At 37.3% G+C, this 23,251-nt stretch overlaps 2 protein-coding genes across 9 annotated transcripts in view; one reads left to right on the top strand and one right to left on the bottom strand.

Annotated features, from left to right (window-relative positions):
* The first annotated feature begins 7,356 nt into the window (after nt 1-7,356).
* FAM78A (family with sequence similarity 78 member A) overlaps nt 7,357-23,251 on the top strand; it is a 37,198-nt gene continuing 21,303 nt past the window's right edge. For 4 of the 8 annotated variants that reach the window (XM_075834675.1, XM_075834676.1, XM_075834677.1 and 1 more), the window contains exons 1-2: nt 7,438-7,523; nt 9,215-9,552. Coding sequence is in view for 1 of the 8 variants with exons in the window: in XM_075834681.1 (XP_075690796.1) it covers nt 7,375-7,523 (149 nt within the window). In the remaining 7 variants the exon portion in view is untranslated. Of the gene's footprint in view, nt 7,524-9,202; nt 9,553-23,251 lie in introns of all 8 variants that reach the window. The other 4 variants (XM_075834678.1, XM_075834681.1, XM_075834673.1 and 1 more) reach the window with 4 other exon arrangements.
* PLPP7 (phospholipid phosphatase 7 (inactive)) lies at nt 9,174-22,272 on the bottom strand. Its single transcript, XM_075834684.1, has 2 exons — nt 21,679-22,272; nt 9,174-9,644 (listed from the first exon to the last, which is right to left on the bottom strand). Exons 1-2 carry the CDS (start codon nt 22,124-22,126, stop codon nt 9,280-9,282), a joined length of 813 nt encoding a protein of 270 aa, XP_075690799.1. The 5' UTR covers nt 22,127-22,272; the 3' UTR covers nt 9,174-9,279.

The following is a 23,251-nucleotide window of genomic DNA, read 5'->3' as shown; positions in this document are numbered from 1 at the left end:
CACTATATAGCACTATTATGTAGGTAGAGTTTGGTGGTATCATATAAGCACTATATAGCACTATTATGTAGGTAGAGTATGGTGGTATTATGTAAGCACTATATAGCACTATTATGTAGGTAGAGTATGGTGGTACTATATAAGCACTATATGTCTCTATTATGTAGGTAGAGTATTGTGGTATTATATAAGCACTATATGGCTCTATTATGTAGGTAGAGTTTGGTGGTATTATATAAGCACTATATAGCACTATTATGTAGGTAGAGTATGGTGGTACTATATAGCACTATTATGTAGGTAGAGTATGGTGGAATTATATAAGCACTATATAGCACTTTTGTGTAGGTAGAGTATGGTGGTACTATATAAGCACTATATGGCTCTATTATGTAGGTAGAGTGTGGGGGTATTATATAAGCACTATATGGCTCTATTATGTAGGTAGAGTATGGTGGTATTATATAAGCACTATATAGCACTATTATGTAGGTAGAGTTTGGTGGTATTATATAAGCACTATATGGCTCTATTATGTAGGTAGAGTATGGTGGTATTATATAAGCACTATATAGCACTATTATGTAGGTAGAGTTTGGTGGTATTATATAAGCACTATATAGCACTATTATGTAGGTAGAGTATGGTGGTACTATATAAGCACTATATGGCACTATTATGTAGGTAGGGTATGGTGGTATTATATAAACGCTATATAGCACTATTATGTAGGTAGAGTGTGGTGGTATTATATAAGCACTATATAACACTATTATGTAGGTAGAGTATGGTGGTATTATATAAGCACTATATGGCTCTATTATGTAGGTAGAGTGTGGTGGTATTATATAAGCACTATATGGCTCTATTATGTAGGTAGAGTGTGGTGGTATTATATAAGCACTATATGGCTCTATTATGTAGGTAGAGGATGTTGGTATTATATAAGCACTATATGGCTCTATTATGTAGGTAGAGTATGGTGGTATTATATAAGCACTATATGGCACTATTATGTAGGTAGCGTATGGTGGAATTATATAAGCACTATATAGCACTATTATGTAGGTAGAGTATGGTGGTACTATATAAGCACTATATGGCTCTATTATGTAGGTAGAGTGTGGTGATATTATATAAGCACTATATGGCTCTATTATGTAGCTAGAGTGTGGTGGTATTATATAAGCGCTATATAGCACTATTATGTAGGTAGAGTGTGGTGGTATTATATAAGCACTATATGGCTCTATTATGTAGGTAGAGTATGGTAGTATTATATAAGCACTATATGGCTCTATTATGTAGGTAGAGTATGGTGGTATTATATAAGCACTATATGGTTCTATTATGTAGGTAGAGTGTAGTGGTATTATATAAGCGCTATATAGCACTATTATGTAGGTTGAGTATGGTGTTATTATATAAGCACTATATAGCACTATTATGTAGGTCGAGTGTGGTGATATTATATAAGCACTATATGGCTCTATTATGTAGGTAGAGTATGGTGGTATTATATAAGCACTATATGGCTCTATTATGTAGGTAGAGTTTGGTGGTATTATATAAGCACTATATGGCTCTATTATGTAGGTAGGGTATGGTGGTACTATATAAGCACTATATAGCACTATTATGTAGGTAGAGTGTGGTGGTATTATATAAGCACTATATAGCACTATTATGTAGGTAGAGTATGGTGGTACTATATAAGCACTATATGCCTCTATTATGTAGGTAGAGTATTGTGGTATTATATAAGCACTATATAGCACTATTATGTAGGTAGAGTATGGTGGTATTATATAAGCACTATATAGCACTATTATGTAGGTAGAGTATGGTGGTACTATATAGCACTATTATGTAGGTAGAGTATGGTGGAATTATATAAGCACTATATAGCACTTTTGTGTAGGTAGAGTATGGTGGTACTATATAAGCACTATATGGCTCTATTATGTAGGTAGAGTGTGGTGGTATTATATAAGCACTATATGGCTCTATTATGTAGGTAGAGGATGTTGGTATTATATAAGCACTATATGGCTCTATTATGTAGGTAGAGTGTGGTGTTATTATATAAGCACTATATGGCTCTATTATGTAGGTAGAGTGTGGTGGTATTATATAAGCACTATATGGCTCTATTATGTAGGTAGAGGATGTTGGTATTATATAAGCACTATATTGCTCTATTATGTAGGTAGAGTATGGTGGTATTATATAAGCACTATATGGCACTATTATGTAGGTAGCGTATGGTGGAATTATATAAGCACTATATAGCACTATTATGTAGGTAGAGTATGGTGGTACTATATAAGCACTATATGGCTCTATTATGTAGGTAGAGTGTGGTGATATTATATAAGCACTATATGGCTCTATTATGTAGCTAGAGTGTGGTGGTATTATATAAGCGCTATATAGCACTATTATGTAGGTAGAGTGTGGTGGTATTATATAAGCACTATATGGCTCTATTATGTAGGTAGAGTGTGGTAGTATTATATAAGCACTATATGGCTCTATTATGTAGGTAGAGTATGGTGGTATTATATAAGCACTATATGGTTCTATTATGTAGGTAGAGTGTGGTGGTATTATATAAGCGCTATATAGCACTATTATGTAGGTTGAGTATGGTGTTATTATATAAGCACTATATAGCACTATTATGTAGGTCGAGTGTGGTGATATTATATAAGCACTATATGGCTCTATTATGTAGGTAGAGTATGGTGGTATTATATAAGCACTATATGGCTCTATTATGTAGGTAGAGTTTGGTGGTATTATATAAGCACTATATGGCTCTATTATGTAGGTAGAGTATGGTGGTATTATATAAGCACTATATGGTTCTATTTTGTAGGTAGAGTGTGGTGATATTATATAAGCACTATATGGTACTTTTATGTAGGTAGGGTATGGTGGTACTATATAAGCACTATATAGCACTATTATGTAGGTAGAGTATGGTGGTACTATATAAGCACTATATAGCACTTTTATGTAGGTAGAGTATGGTGGTACTATATAAGCACTATATGGCTCTATTATGTAGGTAGAGTATTGTGGTATTATATAAGCACTATATAGCACTATTATGTAGGTAGAGTATGGTGGTATTATATAAGCACTATATAGCACTATTATGTAGGTAGAGTTTGGTGGTATTATATAAGCACTATATAGCACTATTATGTAGGTAGAGTATGGTGGTATTATGTAAGCACTATATAGCACTATTATGTAGGTAGAGTATGGTGGTACTATATAAGCACTATATGTCTCTATTATGTAGGTAGAGTATGGTGGTATTATATAAGCACTATATGGCTCTATTGTGTAGGTAGAGTTTGGTGGTATTATATAAGCACTATATAGCACTATTATGTAGGTAGAGTATGGTGGTACTATATAGCACTATTATGGCTCTATTATGTAGGTAGAGTGTGGGGGTATTATATAAGCACTATATGGCTCTATTATGTAGGTAGAGTATGGTGGTATTATATAAGCACTATATAGCACTATTATGTAGGTAGAGTTTGGTGGTATTATATAAGCACTATATGGCTCTATTATGTAGGTAGAGTATGGTGGTATTATATAAGCACTATATAGCACTATTATGTAGGTAGAGTTTGGTGGTATTATATAAGCACTATATAGCACTATTATGTAAGTAGAGTATGGTGGTACTATATAAGCACTATATGGCACTATTATGTAGGTAGGGTATGGTGGTATTATATAAACGCTATATAGCACTATTATGTAGGTAGAGTGTGGTGGTATTATATAAGCACTATATAACACTATTATGTAGGTAGAGTATGGTGGTATTATATAAGCACTATATGGCTCTATTATGTAGGTAGAGTGTGGTGGTATTATATAAGCACTATATGGCTCTATTATGTAGGTAGAGTGTGGTGGTATTATATAAGCACTATATGGCTCTATTATGTAGGTAGAGGATTTTGGTATTATATAAGCACTATATGACTCTATTATGTAGGTAGAGTATGGTGGTATTATATAAGCACTATATGGCTCTATTATGTAGGTAGAGTATGATGTTATTATATAAGCACTATATAGCACTATTATGTAGGTAGAGTTTGGTGGTATTATATAAGCACTATATGGCTCTATTATGTAGGTAGAGTATGGTGGTATTATATAAGCACTATATGGCTCTATTATGTAGGTAGAGTATGATGTTACTATATAAGCACTATATAGCACTATTATGTAGGTAGAGTTTGGTGGTATTATATAAGCACTATATGGCTCTATTATGTAGGTAGAGTGTGGTGGTATTATATAAGCACTATATAGCACTATTATGTAGGTAGAGTATGGTGGAATTATATAAGCACTATTATGTAGGTAGAGTATGGTGGTATTATATAAGTACTATATGGCTCTATTATGTAGGTAGAGTATGGTGGTATTATATAAGCACTATTATGTAGGTAGAGTATGGTGGTATTATATAAGTACTATATGGCTCTATTATGTAGGTAGAGTATGATGTTATTATATAAGCACTATTATGTAGGTAGAGTTTGGTGGTATTATATAAGCACTATATGGCTCTATTATGTAGGTAGAGTTTGGTGGTATTATATAAGCACTATATGGCTCTATTATGTAGGTAGAGTATGGTGATATTATATAAGCACTATATGGTTCTATTATGTAGGTATAGTGTGGTGATATTATATAAGCACTATATGGTACTATTATGTAGGTAGGGTATGGTGGTACTATATAAGCACTATATAGCACTATTATGTAGGTAGAGTATGGTGGTACTATATAAGCACTATATAGCACTATTATGTAGGTAGAGTATGGTGGTACTATATAAGCACTATATGGCTCTATTATGTAGGTAGAGTATTGTGGTATTATATAAGCACTATATAGCACTATTATGTAGGTAGAGTATGGTGGTATTATATAAGCACTATATAGCACTATTATGTAGGTAGAGTTTGGTGGTATTATATAAGCACTATATAGCACTATTATGTAGGTAGAGTATGGTGGTATTATGTAAGCACTATATAGCACTATTATGTAGGTAGAGTATGGTGGTACTATATAAGCACTATATGTCTCTATTATGTAGGTAGAGTATGGTGGTATTATATAAGCACTATATGGCTCTATTATGTAGGTAGAGTATTGTGGTATTATATAAGCACTATATAGCACTATTATGTAGGTAGAGTATGGTGGTATTATATAAGCACTATATAGCACTATTATGTAGGTAGAGTTTGGTGGTATTATATAAGCACTATATAGCACTATTATGTAGGTAGAGTATGGTGGTACTATATAAGCACTATATGTCTCTATTATGTAGGTAGAGTATGGTGGTATTATATAAGCACTATATGGCTCTATTATGTAGGTAGAGTTTGGTGGTATTATATAAGCACTATATAGCACTATTATGTAGGTAGAGTATGGTGGTATTATATAAGCACTATATAGCACTATTATGTAGGTAGAGTATGGTGGTACTATATGGCACTATTATGTAGGTAGAGTGTGGTGGAATTATATAAGCACTATATAGCACTATTATGTAGGTAGAGTATGGTGGTACTATATAAGCACTATATGGCACTATTATGTAGGTAGGGTATGGTGGTATTATATAAACGCTATATAGCACTATTATGTAGGTAGAGTGTGGTGGTATTATATAAGCACTATATAACATTATTATGTAGGTAGAGTATGGTGGTATTATATAAGCACTATATGGCTCTATTATGTAGGTAGAGTGTAGTGGTATTATATAAGCACTATATGGCTCTATTATGTAGGTAGAGTATGGTGGTATTATATAAGCACTATATGGCTCTATTATGTAGGTAGAGTATGGTGGTATTATATAAGCACTATATGGCTCTATTATGTAGGTAGAGTATGATGTTATTATATAAGCACTATATAGCACTATTATGTAGGTAGAGTTTGGTGGTATTATATAAGCACTATATGGCTCTATTATGTAGGTAGAGTATGGTAGTATTATATAAGCACTATATAGCACTATTATGTAGGTAGAGTATGGTGGTATTATATAAGCACTATATAGCACTATTATGTAGGTAGAGTATGGGGGTATTATATAAGCACTATTATGTAGGTAGAGCATGGTGGTATTATATAAGTACTATATGGCTCTATTATGTAGGTAGAGTATGGTGGTATTATATAAGCACTATTATGTAGGTAGAGTATGGTGGTATTATATAAGTACTATATGGCTCTATTATGTAGGTAGAGTATGATGTTATTATATAAGCACTATATAGCACTATTATGTAGGTAGAGTTTGGTGGTATTATATAAGCACTATATGGCTCTATTATATAGACACAGTTTGACTTTATGGCTAATTGTCCACTGATGTCTTGGGGTGGCACTAGTCTATTATTGGGTACAGTAAGGGGTTCTGCCAATGTTATTTTCACCACTGTCATGCCATAAAAATGACATGAATAATTTGTTAGTAACTTGCAGTACCACTTTCCACCATTGCCAATGACAATACTTTTCATAGACTATAATGCAACAGCGCCCCCAATCCTTATCTAGTTGGCCTCTTAGGTTTTTTTGAAACATTTTCCAAATTTTTAATACATTTTCATAAGCAAAAAGCGATTGAGAATATATCTGTGTTTTGGAAGATAAGTATTAATATTCCTTTTCCCTTTAGAATAAAGCCTTGATCTCATCAGCTGTCACCCACTGATGTCTGGATTCCAGGTATCAGGGGCCACAGGGAACGTTACTCACATGTAAATCCAGGAGCTCGAAACTAATATTTTATAGTTCAATTATCCACCCAGTTCCCAAATAAGCAGCTTGCGGGGAGGGAGCAACGTTGGCGGCAGCACCATATGTCAGGGTTTACAATCCTGCTTCTCTGTGTAACTGTAAGCTGCTTAATAGCTCTGCTATATGTCAATAAAAAAAGGGGTTAAAGCTGTGACCTCTGCAACCAATTAAACCCATCCAGAGAAGGGAAAGGGTCATTTCAAGGGCTCGTCCATTCATAATCATTAAGTTCTGCAACTTTCTAATATATTGTATCTATTCTTAGCAACTTGCAAGATCTCTGCTTGCTGTCACTGAATGTGAGCATTCTTGTTTACCCTCAGAAACTGAAACAGGCCTACAGCTAAATGTTTGTTACAATGTATCAGTGTAAGCAAAATGGATCAGCCTGGAGACATAAAAGCTGTTAGTGTGTCTGATGATGTCACAGTATGGTCATATGATGTCATAATGTTAAGTGCTTTACTGGGCATACGTAGATGTGAGGACATGGAGGAGGGAGACCCTGCGTTACCAGCTGGCAGGGACTTGATATTTTTTTCTGAAGACCATTTATTTCAGAATTTCCAAGACCAATCCATCAAGAAAAGCGGAAAGAGAAACAGAATTATTGTGTGGAAATTTCTCACATCTATAAGGTAAATGATTCTGTTGTCAGGAGGAGAAATGCTGCAGTCTAATGTGTGCAATGTAAAAGGACGCCTGATAGATAGATAGATAGATAGATAGATAGATAGATAGATAGATAGATAGATAGATAGATAGATAGATAGATAGATAGATAGATAGATAGATAGATAGATAGATAGATAGATAGATAGATTAGATAGATAGATAGATAGATAGATAGATATGAGATAGATAGATAGATAGATAGATAGATAGATAGATAGATAGATATGAGATAGATAGATAGATAGATAGATAGATAGATAGATAGATAGATAGATAGATAGATAGATAGATAGATAGATAGATAGATAGATAGATATGAGATAGATAGATAGATAGATAGATAGATAGATAGATAGATAGATAGATAGATAGATAGATAGATAGATAGATAGATAGATAGATATGAGATAGATAGATAGATATGAGATAGATAGATAGATAGATAGATAGATAGATAGATAGATAGATAGATAGATAGATAGATAGATAGATAGATAGATAGATAGATATGAGATAGATATGTATGAGATAGATAGGTATGAGATAGACAGATAGATATGTATGAGATAGATAGATAGATAGATAGATAGATAGATAGATAGATAGATAGATAGATAGATAGATAGATAGATAGATAGATAGATAGATAGATAGATAGATAGATAGATAGATAGATAGATATGAGATAGATAGATAGATAGATAGATAGATAGATAGATAGATAGATAGATAGATAGATAGATAGATAGATAGATAGATAGATAGATAGATAGATAGATAGATAGATATGAGATAGATAGATAGATAGATAGATAGATAGATAGATAGATAGATATGAGATAGATAGATAGATAGATAGATAGATAGATAGATAGATATGAGATAGATAGATAGATAGATAGATAGATAGATAGATAGATAGATAGATAGATAGATAGATAGATAGATAGATAGATAGATAGATAGATAGATAGATATGAGATAGATAGATAGATAGATAGATAGATAGATAGATAGATAGATAGATAGATAGATAGATATGAGATAGATATGAGATAGATATGAGATAGATATGAGATAGATAGATATGAGATAGATAGATATGAGATAGATAGATAGATAGATAGATAGATAGATATGAGATAGATAGATATGAGATTAGATAGATAGATATGAGATAGATAGATAGATAGATAGATAGATAGATAGATAGATAGATAGATAGATAGATAGATAGATAGATAGATAGATTTGAGATAGATAGATAGATATAAGATAGATAGATAGATATGAGATAGATAGATAGATGATAGATAGATAGATAGACAGACAGACAGACAGACAGACAGATAGATAGATAGATAGATAGATAGATAGATAGATAGATAGATAGATAGATAGATAGATAGATAGATAGATAGATAGATAGATAGGTTATTATACTGATGATGAGGGTTATTATACTGATGATGAGGGTTATTATACTGATGATGAGGGTTATTGATAAGAGCACCAATACTTGTATTCCCGCATGCTCCGACAATGTGGATCCTTCCTGGGCTGCGTATTGTGGTTACATGGGGTAAAAAACACCACAACTGGATATCCAGACATCAGTTAAGACAACCAAGATATTTAATAGTTTCCATTCCAGGACAGAAAAAATAACGTCAAGCAAAGTCCTCTCAGTCATGAAGTCCGATGTCTCCTTTGAGATGTTCACCATAATGAGGACAACATCTGACAAGTGCTCGACGAGAGCCAAAGAACCTCCACAAAGTTAAACTGCAAGTAGCCAATCACAAATCCTCCCATCACATCACTGATATGGTGCCGGCCAATCATAATACGAGACAGTCCAACACTGAAGGCCCACAGGACCAGAAGAACCCGCAAAGGGATGGCGAGCACTAGATGGTTGAGGAAGAACTTGGAAACCATAATGGCCCGACTGGCGTGTCCTGCTGGGAAGGCATAAACATCAAAAACAAGGTAATCCAGGATACTGGGCGTCACCTCATAAGGACCTCGTCGTTTCATCAACTTCTGTAGTCCAGCGACTGTGAGGATGTCCATAAGAAGAGCTGTCAGAGAAGAAGGGAAAAGATGGTGAAACATGTCCCCCGTATATCTGCCTCACACAAGTAGGAGAATCTACACCAGCACCAAACACTGGAAGGACAACTCCGCACACAGCGCAATTGTTGCAGAAAGTCACACACTTTCCACTGCTGCAAAAACGCACTATTTCCTATGTTTTTTACAGCAGAAAATAGTGCGTATTTTGTTGCATTTTTCACAATGCGAGAAGATGGTGAAATCTCCCCTGAAAAATCGCAACAATTCTGGGCACATTCCGCAGCAGGAATTCACATGCTGCAGTCCAAAGAATACTACCCCTATATACAAGAATATAACTACTATAATACTGCCCCTATATACAAGAATATAACTACTATACTACTGCCCCTATATACAAGAATATAACTACTATAATACTGCTCCTATATACAAGAATATAACTACTATAATACTGCTCCTATATACAAGAATATAACTACTATAATACTGCCCCCTATATACAAGAATATAACTACTATAATACTGCCTCTATATACAAGAATATAACTACTATAATACTGCTCCTATATACAAGAATATAACTACTATAATACTGCTCCTATATACAAGAATATAACTACTATAATACTGCCCCTATATACAAGAATATAACTACTATAATACTGCTCCTATATACAAGAATATAACTACTATAATACTGCCCCCTATATACAAGAATATAACTACTATAATACTGCCCCCTATATACAAGAATATAACTACTAGAATACTGCCACTATATACAAGAATATAACTACTATAATACTGCTATATACAAGAATATAACTACTATAATACTGCTCCCTGTATACAAGAATATAACTACTAGAATACTGCCACTATATACAAGAATATAACTACTATAATACTGCTATATACAAGAATATAACTACTATAATACTGCTCCCTGTATACAAGAATATAACTACTATAATACTGCCCCCTATATATAAGAATATAACTACTATAATACTGCTCCTATATACAAGAATATAACTACTATAATACTGCTCCCTATATACAAGAATATAACTACTATAATACTGCCCCCTATATACAAGAATATAACTACTATAATACTACCTCTATATACAAGAATATAACTACTATAATACTTCCCCTATATACAAGAATATAACTACTATAATACTGCCCCCTATATACAAGAATATAACTACTATAATACTGCTCCTATATACAAGAATATAACTACTATAATACTGCTCCCTATATACAAGAATATAACTACTATAATACTACCCCTATATACAAGAATATAACTACTATAATACTGCCCCCTATATACAAGAATATAACTACTATAATACTACCCCTATATACAAGAATATAACTACTATAATACTGCCCCCTATATACAAGAATATAACTACTATAATACTGCCCCCTATATACAAGAATATAACTACTATAATACTGCCCCCTATATACAAGAATATAACTACTATAATACTGCTCCTATATACAAGAATATAACTACTATAATACTGCCTCTATATACAAGAATACAACTACTATAATACTGCCCCCTATATACAAGAATATAACTACTCTAATACTGCCCCCTATATACAAGAATATAACTACTATAATACTGCTCCTATATACAAGAATATAACTACTATAATACTGCTCCCTATATACAAGAATATAACTACTATAATACTACCCCTATATACAAGAATATAACTACTATAATACTGCCCCCTATATACAAGAATATAACTACTATAATACTACCCCTATATACAAGAATATAACTACTATAATACTGCCCCCTATATACAAGAATATAACTACTATAATACTGCCCCCTATATACAAGAATATAACTACTATAATACTGCCCCCTATATACAAGAATATAACTACTATAATACTGCTCCTATATACAAGAATATAACTACTATAATACTGCCTCTATATACAAGAATACAACTACTATAATACTGCCCCCTATATACAAGAATATAACTGCTATAATACTGCCCCCTATATACAAGAATATAACTACTATAATACTGCTCCTATATACAAGAATATAACTACTATAATACTGCCCCTTATATACAAGAATATAACTACTATAATACTGCTCCTATATACAAGAATATAACTACTATAATACTGCCCCCTATATACAAGAATATAACTACTCTAATACTGCCTCCTATATACAAGAATATAACTACTATAATACTGCTCCTATATACAAGAATATAACTACTATAATACTGCTCCTATATACAAGAATATAACTACTATAATACTGCCTCCTATATACAAGAATATAACTACTCTAATACTGCCCCCTATATACAAGGATATAACTACTATAATACTGCCCCCTATGTAGAAGAATTCATAATTGGGATAACAGAATGGAGGGCAGTTCATCAGTTGCTGTGTATTGTGGGATCTATACTTGGTGACGTTGGATTCTTACTCCTATGATTTGTCAGTGATGATGGGGGTTGATCTTCAGGAATGACATGGCTGATTCTAGCTTTGGTGATTGTTTGCCGCTTCTCTCTGTTGTCGCCGAGTACACAGGACATCCCTGTCTGTGTGCGGCCTCTTCTCTGTCACTTTGTGCTCAGGACGTCCCACGCTCCTGTAATTCAGCATCGGACAATTTTGCGGATGTCAGCAATTTAGACGGTCAACCCCCCAGAAATAGCTGCAAGTGGTGCCGTCACTCACAGATCACCTAATCCATCTCCTGATGTTCTGTGACCCAAATAACCAGGATCAGCGAAGGTTGTTGGGGAGAATCGTCTCGATGGCGACTCGTCTGCCCGCGCATTCGCTGAACCTGTGCAGAAAACGTGAACTACTGCTGGATATGATCATGTAAACAGGAGCGTCCTGACACATTGCAACGAGCCTGCTCACTGTCACAGGCCGGGATGTCGTTGCTTAGGGACGGAATGTTCTAGAAAATAAGAGCTTAATAAGAGTCTGTTTAAAAAAGGAGAAGCCGGGGGGCAGGGGGTGCAATTCAGTTGCACAGGGTCCCTAAGGGGCCCGCATCCCCCTAGGGTACCTATCACTAGTACAGTAAGGGCATATTTAAAGGATTTGTCTAGTCTTATTTACATAAAGATTAATAATTGTTCAAGGAAAAGTTCTGCAACTTTGTGTTTAACATCCTTACCATTTTCAAAATCTGCGCTTGCTTTCAGCGAATAGGGATATTCTGGTTTATATGCGGAGGATGAAAATCTGTCCTGATCGACTTGCACAGATATACACGGTTTATTACAGTGTCACATGATCAGGACAGGTTTTCACACGTGGCAGAATTTTTCCGCTGCAAATGTTGGTGCAGATTTGGGGCAATTACGCAACGAATCTGCAGCAACATTTGCATATTTGACAGGTAATTCAGACGTTGCAGATATCACAGCGGACTTGCCATAGATTTCAGTTTTTGCATTGCAAAGGCTGAAATCTGCAGTGAAATTCCGCTTCTTCTCCAGTCATGAGCTGCTGCGGAGGGAAAATTCTGCACCGCAGCCTAAATTCCGCACAGTTATTTTTCCGCAACGTCTGAACTAAGTTTCCTAGAAATGTATAGAAGCAAATGTACAAAAAGGCTGCTGCAGAATTCCACTGCGGAACTCAACAGCAATTCCGCCACGTCTGAACGTGGCCTGAAGGTCCGTTCCAATTCACTGACAGCAGGCAGAGTGCCTGATACTATATGGCACTGTTATGTGGGCAGTATATATGGCACTGTTATGTGGGCAGTATATATGGCACTGTTCTGTAGATATTATATGGCACTTATGTGAATAGTATATATGGCACTGTTCTGTAGATATTATATGGCACTTATGTGAATAGTATATATGGCACTGTTATGTAGATACTATATGGCACTTATGTGAATAGTATATATGGCACTGTTATGTAGATACTATATGGCACTTATGTGAATAGTATATATGGCACTGTTATGTAGATACTATATGGCACTGTTATGTGGGCAGAATATATGGCACTGTTATGTGGGCAGTATATATGGCACTGTTATGTAGATACTATATGGCACTTATGTGAACAGTATATATGGCACTGTTATGTAGATACTATATGGCACTTATGTGAACAGTATATATGGCACTGTTATGTAGATATTATATAGCACTCATGTCGGCAGTATATATGGCACTGTTATGTGGGCAGTATATATGTCTGTTATGTGGGCAGTATATATGCCACTGTTATGTGGGCAGTATATATGTCTGTTATGTGGGCAGTATATATGGCACTGTTATGTAGATACTATATGACACTGTTATGTGGGCAGTATATATGTCTGTTATGTGGGCAGTATATATGGCACTGTTATGTAGATACTATATGACACTGTTATGTGGGCAGTATATATGGCACTGTTATGTGGGCAGTATATATGGAACTGTTATGTGGGCAGTATATATGGCACTGTTATGTTGATACTATATGGCACTGTTATGTGGGCAGTATATATGGCACTGGTATGTGGGCAGTATATATGGCACTGGTATGTGGGCAGTATATATGGCACTGGTATGTGGGCAGTATATATGACACTGTTATGTGGGCAGTATATAGGACACTGTTATGTAGATATTATATGGCACTGTTATGTGGGCAGTATATATGGCACTGTTATGTGGGCAGTATATATGACACTGTTATGTAGATATTATATGGCACTGGTATGTGGGCAGTATATATGACACTGTTATGTGGGCAGTATATAGGACACTTACGTAGATACTATATGACACTGTTATGTGGGCAGTATATATGACACTGTTATGTGGGCAGTATATATGACACTGTTATGTAGATATTATATGGCACTGTTATGTGGGCAGTATATATGACACTGTTATGTGGGCAGTATATATGACACTGTTATGTAGATATTATATGGCACTGTTATGTGGGCAGTATATATGACACTGTTATGTGGGCAGTATATATGACACTGTTATGTAGATATTATATGGCACTGTTATGTGGGCAGTATATATGACACTGTTATGTAGATACTATATGACAGTTATGTGGGCAGTATATATGACACTGTTATGTGGGCAGTATATATGACACTGTTATGTAGATATTATATGGCACTGTTATGTGGGCAGTATATATGACACTGTTATGTAGATACTATATGACAGTTATGTGGGCAGTATATATGACACTGTTATGTAGATATTATATGGCACTGTTATGTAGACACTATATGACATTGTTATGTGGGCAGTATATATGGCTCTGTTATGTAGATATTATATGACACTTTTATGTGGACTGTATATATATGGCACTGTTATGTGGGTAGTATATATATGGCACTTATGTGTGCAGTATATATGGCACAGTTATATAGATACTGTATGGCACTGTTATGTAGATACTATATGGCACTGTTATATAGATACTATATGGCACTGTTATGTGGGCAGTATATATGGCACTGTTATGTAGATATTATATGACACTGTTATGTGGGCAGTATATATGACACTGTTATGTGGGCAGTATATATGACACTGTTATGTGGGCAGTATATATGACACTGTTATGTAGATACTATATGGCACTGTTATATGGGCAGTATATATGGCACTGTTATGTAGATATTATATGACACTGTTATGTGGGCAGTATATATATGGCACTTATGTGTGCAGTATATATGGCACAGTTATATAGATACTGTATGGCACTGTTATGTAGATACTATATGGCACTGTTATATAGATACTATATGGCACTGTTATGTGGGCAGTATTTATGGCACTGTTATGTAGATATTATATGACACTGTTACGTGGGCAGTATATATGGCCCTGTTATGTAGATACTATATGGCACTGTTATATGGGCAGTATATATGACACTGTTATGTGGGCAATATATATGACACTGTTATGTGGCCAGTATATATGACACTGTTATATGGGCAGTATATATGACACTGTTATGTAGATACTATATGGCACTGTTATATGGGCAGTATATATGGCACTGTTATGTAGATATTATATGACACTGTTATGTGGGCAGTATATATGACACTGTTATGTGGGCAGTATATATGGCACTGTTATGTGGGCAGTATTTATGGCACTGTTATGTAGATATTATATGACACTGTTATGTGGGCAGTATTTATGGCACTGTTATGTAGATATTATATGACACTGTTATGTGGGCAGTATATATGGCCCTGTTATGTAGATACTATATGGCACTGTTATATGGGCAGTATATATGGCACTGTTATGTAGATACTATATGGCACTGTTATATGGGCAGTATATATGACACTGTTATGTGGGCAGTATATATGGCACTGTTATGTAGATATTATATGGCACTGTTATGTGGGCAGTATATATGACACTGTTATGTGGGCAGTATATGTGACACTGTTATGTAGATATTATATGGCACTGTTATGTGGGCAGTATATATGACACTGTTATGTGGGCAGTATATATGACACTGTTATGTAGATATTATATGGCACTGTTATGTGGGCAGTATATATGACACTGTTATGTAGATACTATATGACACTGTTATGTGGGCAGTATATATGACACTGTTATGTGGGCAGTATATATGGCACTGTTATGTAGATATTATATGGCACTGTTATGTGGGCAGTATATATGACACTGTTATGTAGATACTATATGACAGTTATGTGGGCAGTATATATGACACTGTTATGTAGATACTATATGACAGTTATGTGGGCAGTATATATGACACTGTTATGTGAGCAGTATATATGACACTGTTATGTAGATATTATATGGCACTGTTATGTGGGCAGTATATATGGCACTGTTATGTGGGCAGTATATATGACACTGTTATGTAGATACTATATGGCACTGTTATATGGGCAGTATATATGGCACTGTTATGTAGATATTATATGACACTGTTATGTGGGCAGTATATATGACACTGTTATGTGGGCAGTATATATGGCACTGTTATGTGGGCAGTATTTATGGCACTGTTATGTAGATATTATATGACACTGTTATGTGGGCAGTATATATGGCCCTGTTATGTAGATACTATATGACACTGTTATATGGGCAGTATATATGACACTGTTATGTGGGCAGTATATATGACACTGTTATGTAGATATTATATGGCACTGTTATGTGGGCAGTATATATGACACTGTTATGTAGATACTATATGACAGTTATGTGGGCAGTATATATGACACTGTTATGTAGATATTATATGGCACTGTTATGTAGACACTATATGACATTGTTATGTGGGCAGTATATATGGCTCTGTTATGTAGATATTATATGACACTTTTATGTGGACTGTATATATATGGCACTGTTATGTGGGTAGTATATATATGGCACTTATGTGTGCAGTATATATGGCACAGTTATATAGATACTGTATGGCACTGTTATGTAGATACTATATGGCACTGTTATATAGATACTATATGGCACTGTTATGTGGGCAGTATATATGGCACTGTTATGTAGATATTATATGACACTGTTATGTGGGCAGTATATATGACACTGTTATGTGGGCAGTATATATGACACTGTTATGTGGGCAGTATATATGACACTGTTATGTAGATACTATATGGCACTGTTATATGGGCAGTATATATGGCACTGTTATGTAGATATTATATGACACTGTTATGTGGGCAGTATATATATGGCACTTATGTGTGCAGTATATATGGCACAGTTATATAGATACTGTATGGCACTGTTATGTAGATACTATATGGCACTGTTATATAGATACTATATGGCACTGTTATGTGGGCAGTATTTATGGCACTGTTATGTAGATATTATATGACACTGTTACGTGGGCAGTATATATGGCCCTGTTATGTAGATACTATATGGCACTGTTATATGGGCAGTATATATGACACTGTTATGTGGGCAATATATATGACACTGTTATGTGGCCAGTATATATGACACTGTTATATGGGCAGTATATATGACACTGTTATGTAGATACTATATGGCACTGTTATATGGGCAGTATATATGGCACTGTTATGTAGATATTATATGACACTGTTATGTGGGCAGTATATATGACACTGTTATGTGGGCAGTATATATGGCACTGTTATGTGGGCAGTATTTATGGCACTGTTATGTAGATATTATATGACACTGTTATGTGGGCAGTATATATGGCCCTGTTATGTAGATACTATATGGCACTGTTATATGGGCAGTATATATGGCACTGTTATGTAGATACTATATGGCACTGTTATATGGGCAGTATATATGACACTGTTATGTGGGCAGTATATATGGCACTGTTATGTAGATATTATATGGCACTGTTATGTGGGCAGTATATATGACACTGTTATGTGGGCAGTATATGTGACACTGTTATGTAGATATTATATGGCACTGTTATGTGGGCAGTATATATGACACTGTTATGTGGGCAGTATATATGACACTGTTATGTAGATATTATATGGCACTGTTATGTGGGCAGTATATATGACACTGTTATGTAGATACTATATGACACTGTTATGTGGGCAGTATATATGACACTGTTATGTGGGCAGTATATATGGCACTGTTATGTAGATATTATATGGCACTGTTATGTGGGCAGTATATATGACACTGTTATGTAGATACTATATGACAGTTATGTGGGCAGTATATATGACACTGTTATGTAGATACTATATGACAGTTATGTGGGCAGTATATATGACACTGTTATGTGAGCAGTATATATGACACTGTTATGTAGATATTATATGGCACTGTTATGTGGGCAGTATATATGGCACTGTTATGTGGGCAGTATATATGACACTGTTATGTAGATACTATATGGCACTGTTATATGGGCAGTATATATGGCACTGTTATGTAGATATTATATGACACTGTTATGTGGGCAGTATATATGACACTGTTATGTGGGCAGTATATATGGCACTGTTATGTGGGCAGTATATATGACACTGTTATGTAGATACTATATGGCACTGTTATATGGGCAGTATATATGGCACTGTTATGTAGATATTATATGGCACTGTTATGTGGGCAGTATATATGACACTGTTATATGGGCAGTATATATGACACTGTTATGTAGATACTATGTGACACTGTGTGGGCAGTATATATGACGTTGTAATGTAGATACTATATAGCTCTGTTATGTGAGCAGTATTTATGGCTCTGTTATGTAGATATTATATGACACTTATGTGGGCAGTGTATATGGCACTGTTATGTGGGCAGTGTATATGGCAGTTATGTGGGCAGTGTATATGGCACTGTTATGTGGGCAGTGTATATGGCACTGTTATGTGGGCAGTGTATATGGCAGTTATGTGGGCAGTGTATATGGCACTGTTATGTGGGCAGTGTATATGGCACTGTTATGTGGGCAGTATATATGGCTCTGTTATGTAGGCAGTATATATGGCAGTTATGTGGGCAGTGTATATGGCAGTTATGTGGGCAGTGTATATGGCAGTTATGTGGGCAGTGTATATGGCACTGTTATGTGGGCAGTGTATATGGCAGTTATGTGGGCAGTGTATATGGCACTGTTATGTGGGCAGTATATATGGCTCTGTTATGTAGGCAGTATATATGGCAGTTATGTGGGCAGTGTATATGGCAGTTATGTGGGCAGTATATATTGCAGCTGTATGATCAGAAAAAGAAGGCCTTCTTAGAAAATGTGTTGCCTTGTGGCCGTGTTTTATTTTTGCCTCCTCTATTATGCAGAGTCTTGGACTTACTAGATGTGACTTTTACTGCTCTCAGTTGCAGGCAGTAATGCAAATATTCAGGTACTGAACTTGCACTTGTCTCTGGCCCTGTGGGACCCTTCCTGCTGATGACCAGTGGGGGGCTGCAATTATGCCCAGATGATATGCCCTGTGGGACCCTTCCCGCTGATGACCAGTGGGGGGCTATAGTGATGCCCAGATGCTATGCCCTGTGGGACCCTTCCTGCTGATGACCAGTGGGGGGCTGCAGTGATGCCCAGATGATATGCCCTGTGGGACCCTTCCTGCTGATGACCAGTGGGGGGCTATAGTGATGCCCAGATGATATGCCCTGTGGGACACTTCCTGCTGAAGACCAGTGGGGGGCTATAGTGATGCCCAGATGATATGCCCTGTGGGACCCTTCCTGCTGATGACCAGTGGGGGGCTGCAGTGATGCCCAGATGATATGCCCTGTGGGACCCTTCCTGCTGATGACCAGTGGGGGGCTATAGTGATGCCCAGATGATATGCCCTGTGGGACACTTCCTGCTGAAGACCAGTGGGGGGCTATAGTGATGCCCAGATGATATGCCCTGTGGGACCCTTCCTGCTGATGACCAGTGGGGGGCTATAGTGATGCCCAGATGCTATGCCCTGTGGGACACTTCCTGCTGATGACCAGTGGGGGGCTATAGTGATGCCCAGATGCTATGCCCTGTGGGACACTTCCTGCTGATGACCAGTGGGGGGCTATAGTGATGCCCAGATGCTATGCCCTGTGGGACCCTTCCTGCTGATGACCAGTGGGGGGCTATAGTGATGCCCAGATGATATGCCCTGTGGGACCCTTACTGCTGAAGACCAGAGGGGGCTATAGTGATGCCCAGATGATATGCCCTGTGGGACACTTCCTGCTGATGACCAGTGGGGGGCTATAGTGATGCCCAGATGATCTGCCCTGTGGGACACTTCCTGCCGATGACCAGTGGGGGGCTGCAGTGATGCCCAGATGTGATGCCCCCGGTGTTGTCCTATCACCACATTACATATCCGTCTGATGCTTCTGTTTTCCTTGGAGATAATCGGCGGCTCCATGGCATTCACAGTTGGAGTTCTCCTCTGTCCTTCACCATTATAAAGTGTAATTCCGCTTTTAACAACGTGTCACGGTTTAACTCTCCACTTTGCAGGTACTTTCATGTCTTCTTCTCCAGTCACACCTAGAGCAGTTTTCAAAATTCTTCTGGTCGCCCTTGGAAATAGAATGTAATTTGGCTCCACCACTCTGGCCGACATGTAACCTGATTGCTCATCTCTGACTGTAGTGTAGCTGACATCTCGGCTCCCATAATGCACTGCTCTCATTGCCGTTTTGGTTGTGACTGGAGAAGAAAACATCATGCGCATGTGATAGGTGGAGTTTTCCTTGAAGTTGCAGCAATCAAAACAACTCATAACCTGATGTTGTCACCGATGTGTGATCATATCACCGGACTGCTGAAGCAGCTGGACTGGCCCAAGTGTGGTAGCGGCGGCCATATTGGTGGTCACCCAGCTTTCCCAAAACAGATCTAACTAAAAGATGGCTGAAAAGTGGACGACTGGGGTACTTAGGAAATGTTCTGCTTATGTGTCACGAAAGCTTAATCATTGTATTATGAAATATTCCGCAACTTTCTAATAGACTTTGTTTGAATTTCTCACCATTTTCAAGATCTCTGCTTGCCATCAGTGAATGGGAACCTTCTTATCTGCATCCAGAGGCTAGAAACCTGTCCCTAATACTTCCCACAGCTGGGTGTTTGTTACAACAATATCCTGCAGGTCTATTCTGTGAGCTAAACAGCCAGGGCTCCAGACTGATACGTTTTACCTGCACTGATACATTGTAACAAACTATCGGGACGGGAGAAAGGTGTGTTTACCATACAGAGGATTGATACAATTGTATCAAACCCTCAGCTGTGAGAAGTATTAGGTCTGGATAGGTTCTTCAGCCTCTGGATCTTCCTATTCATCAACAGCAAGCGGAGATTTTGGAAATGGTAAGAAATTGAAACACAAGTTTACTTTTCATTATACAATTGATTGAGGTCGACACCAAGCGGAGCTACATGAAGCTCCTTGGAAGATGGCGCAGGTTGGGACCCTTGTCTTACCCAGCAGCAGGTTCACCAGGACTTCTTGGCCGGCCAACGTGTTGCTGTTCCACAGGCAGATCAACGTTCCCAGGATCCAAGGGAAGCCATGGCTCGTTATCCCGATAAGCTGGACCATAGAGCGGGCACTGCCCCATGAAGACGTGCTGTGGGCACAGACGCCGAGGCTCTTGGACATGGCTATATCAATGGCCATGAGTGAGTTCCAGGCGATGCCTTTGAAGGACGGGTTGAGCTGCATGCAGTCCTCCTCTGGCAGCTGCTGGCTCTGCCGCCTCTCGCGCCCGCCCTCGTTGGAGTTACCATATTGTCCACTCTGTTTCCTGTTGAAGTTTCTGCTCTCCTGGGGTGAAGCCGGCGGCTGGTTCAGAGACAGGAACTCTGGTCTGGCCAGCACGTTGTTCCGATCTCGGGGTCTAGTCCGTCTCTGGGGGGCTGGCATCTTCATAGGACCCCCAAAGCTGTGGGCACAGCTTTTTTAAAGAGACGGCGGGCACAAGTAAAGCTTTGTTGTATGTGACCAGCCGGGGGCAGCTTGGATGAGGGCGGTCTGGCTGATCTCAGCCACATGTCCTGAGTTATATTTAGTTGAGGCTGAATGTCCCTGCGTTTATCCATAGTCCTGCTGAGGCTGACGGTCCCTGGCGTATCTGCCTATCAGAGGGGCCCGGGCAGCTCAGACCACCAATGGGGAAAGCAGCCTCCAGGAAAGTAATCTGAGGCCTGACATGGCCCCCTGGGCTATTTAAACCCTGGGGCGGGAAGGATTCTGGGATTTGTAGTCACTGGGTGATGCCAACGCTGCTGCTCACATGACGTGTTGATGAATAAAAGCAGCTGCCCGGCTCACAGCGCAGTAAATACATCAGCACGGGGTCGTATTAGTTCAGGACTTTATCTGCATCTTTATCATACTCTGCTGTAGACCTGCGTGAAATTCTGGGAAAGCTGGGTGACAACCAATATGGCCGCCAAAACAGCTCCGCAAGGAATGGTCACTCAACTTTGCCTTGCACCTGAAAGACAAATCTGCTTACTTATCCTATGCTATGGCAGGAGGGAATGTATGGCTGCACAATAGTGAGTGCAGCTCTGGAGTATAATACAGGATGTAACTCAGGATCAGTACAGGATAAGTAATGTAATGTATGTACACAGTGACTCCACCAGCAGAATAGTGAGTGCAGCTCTGGAGTATAATACAGGATGTAACTCAGGATCAGTACAGGATAAGTAATGTAATGTATGTACACAGTGACTCCACCAGCAGAATAGTGAGTGCAGCTCTGGAGTATAATACAGGATGTAACTCAGAATCAGTACAGGATAAGTAATGTATGTACACAGTGACTCCACCAGCAGAATAGTGAGTGCAGCTCTGGAGTATAATACAGGATATAACTCAGGATCAGTACAGGATAAGTAATGTAATGTATGTACACAGTGACTCCACCAGCAGAATAGTGAGTGCAGCTCTGGAGTATAATACAGGGTGTAACTCAGGATCAGTAGAGGATAAGTAATGTAATGTATGTACACAGTGACTCCACCAGCAGAATAGTGAGTGCAGCTC

The sequence above is a fragment of the Rhinoderma darwinii genome, chromosome 8 (genome assembly GCF_050947455.1).
Source record: "Rhinoderma darwinii isolate aRhiDar2 chromosome 8, aRhiDar2.hap1, whole genome shotgun sequence".
NCBI lineage: Eukaryota > Metazoa > Chordata > Amphibia > Anura > Rhinodermatidae > Rhinoderma > Rhinoderma darwinii.
This window is presented reverse-complemented; position numbering and strand designations above follow the sequence as displayed.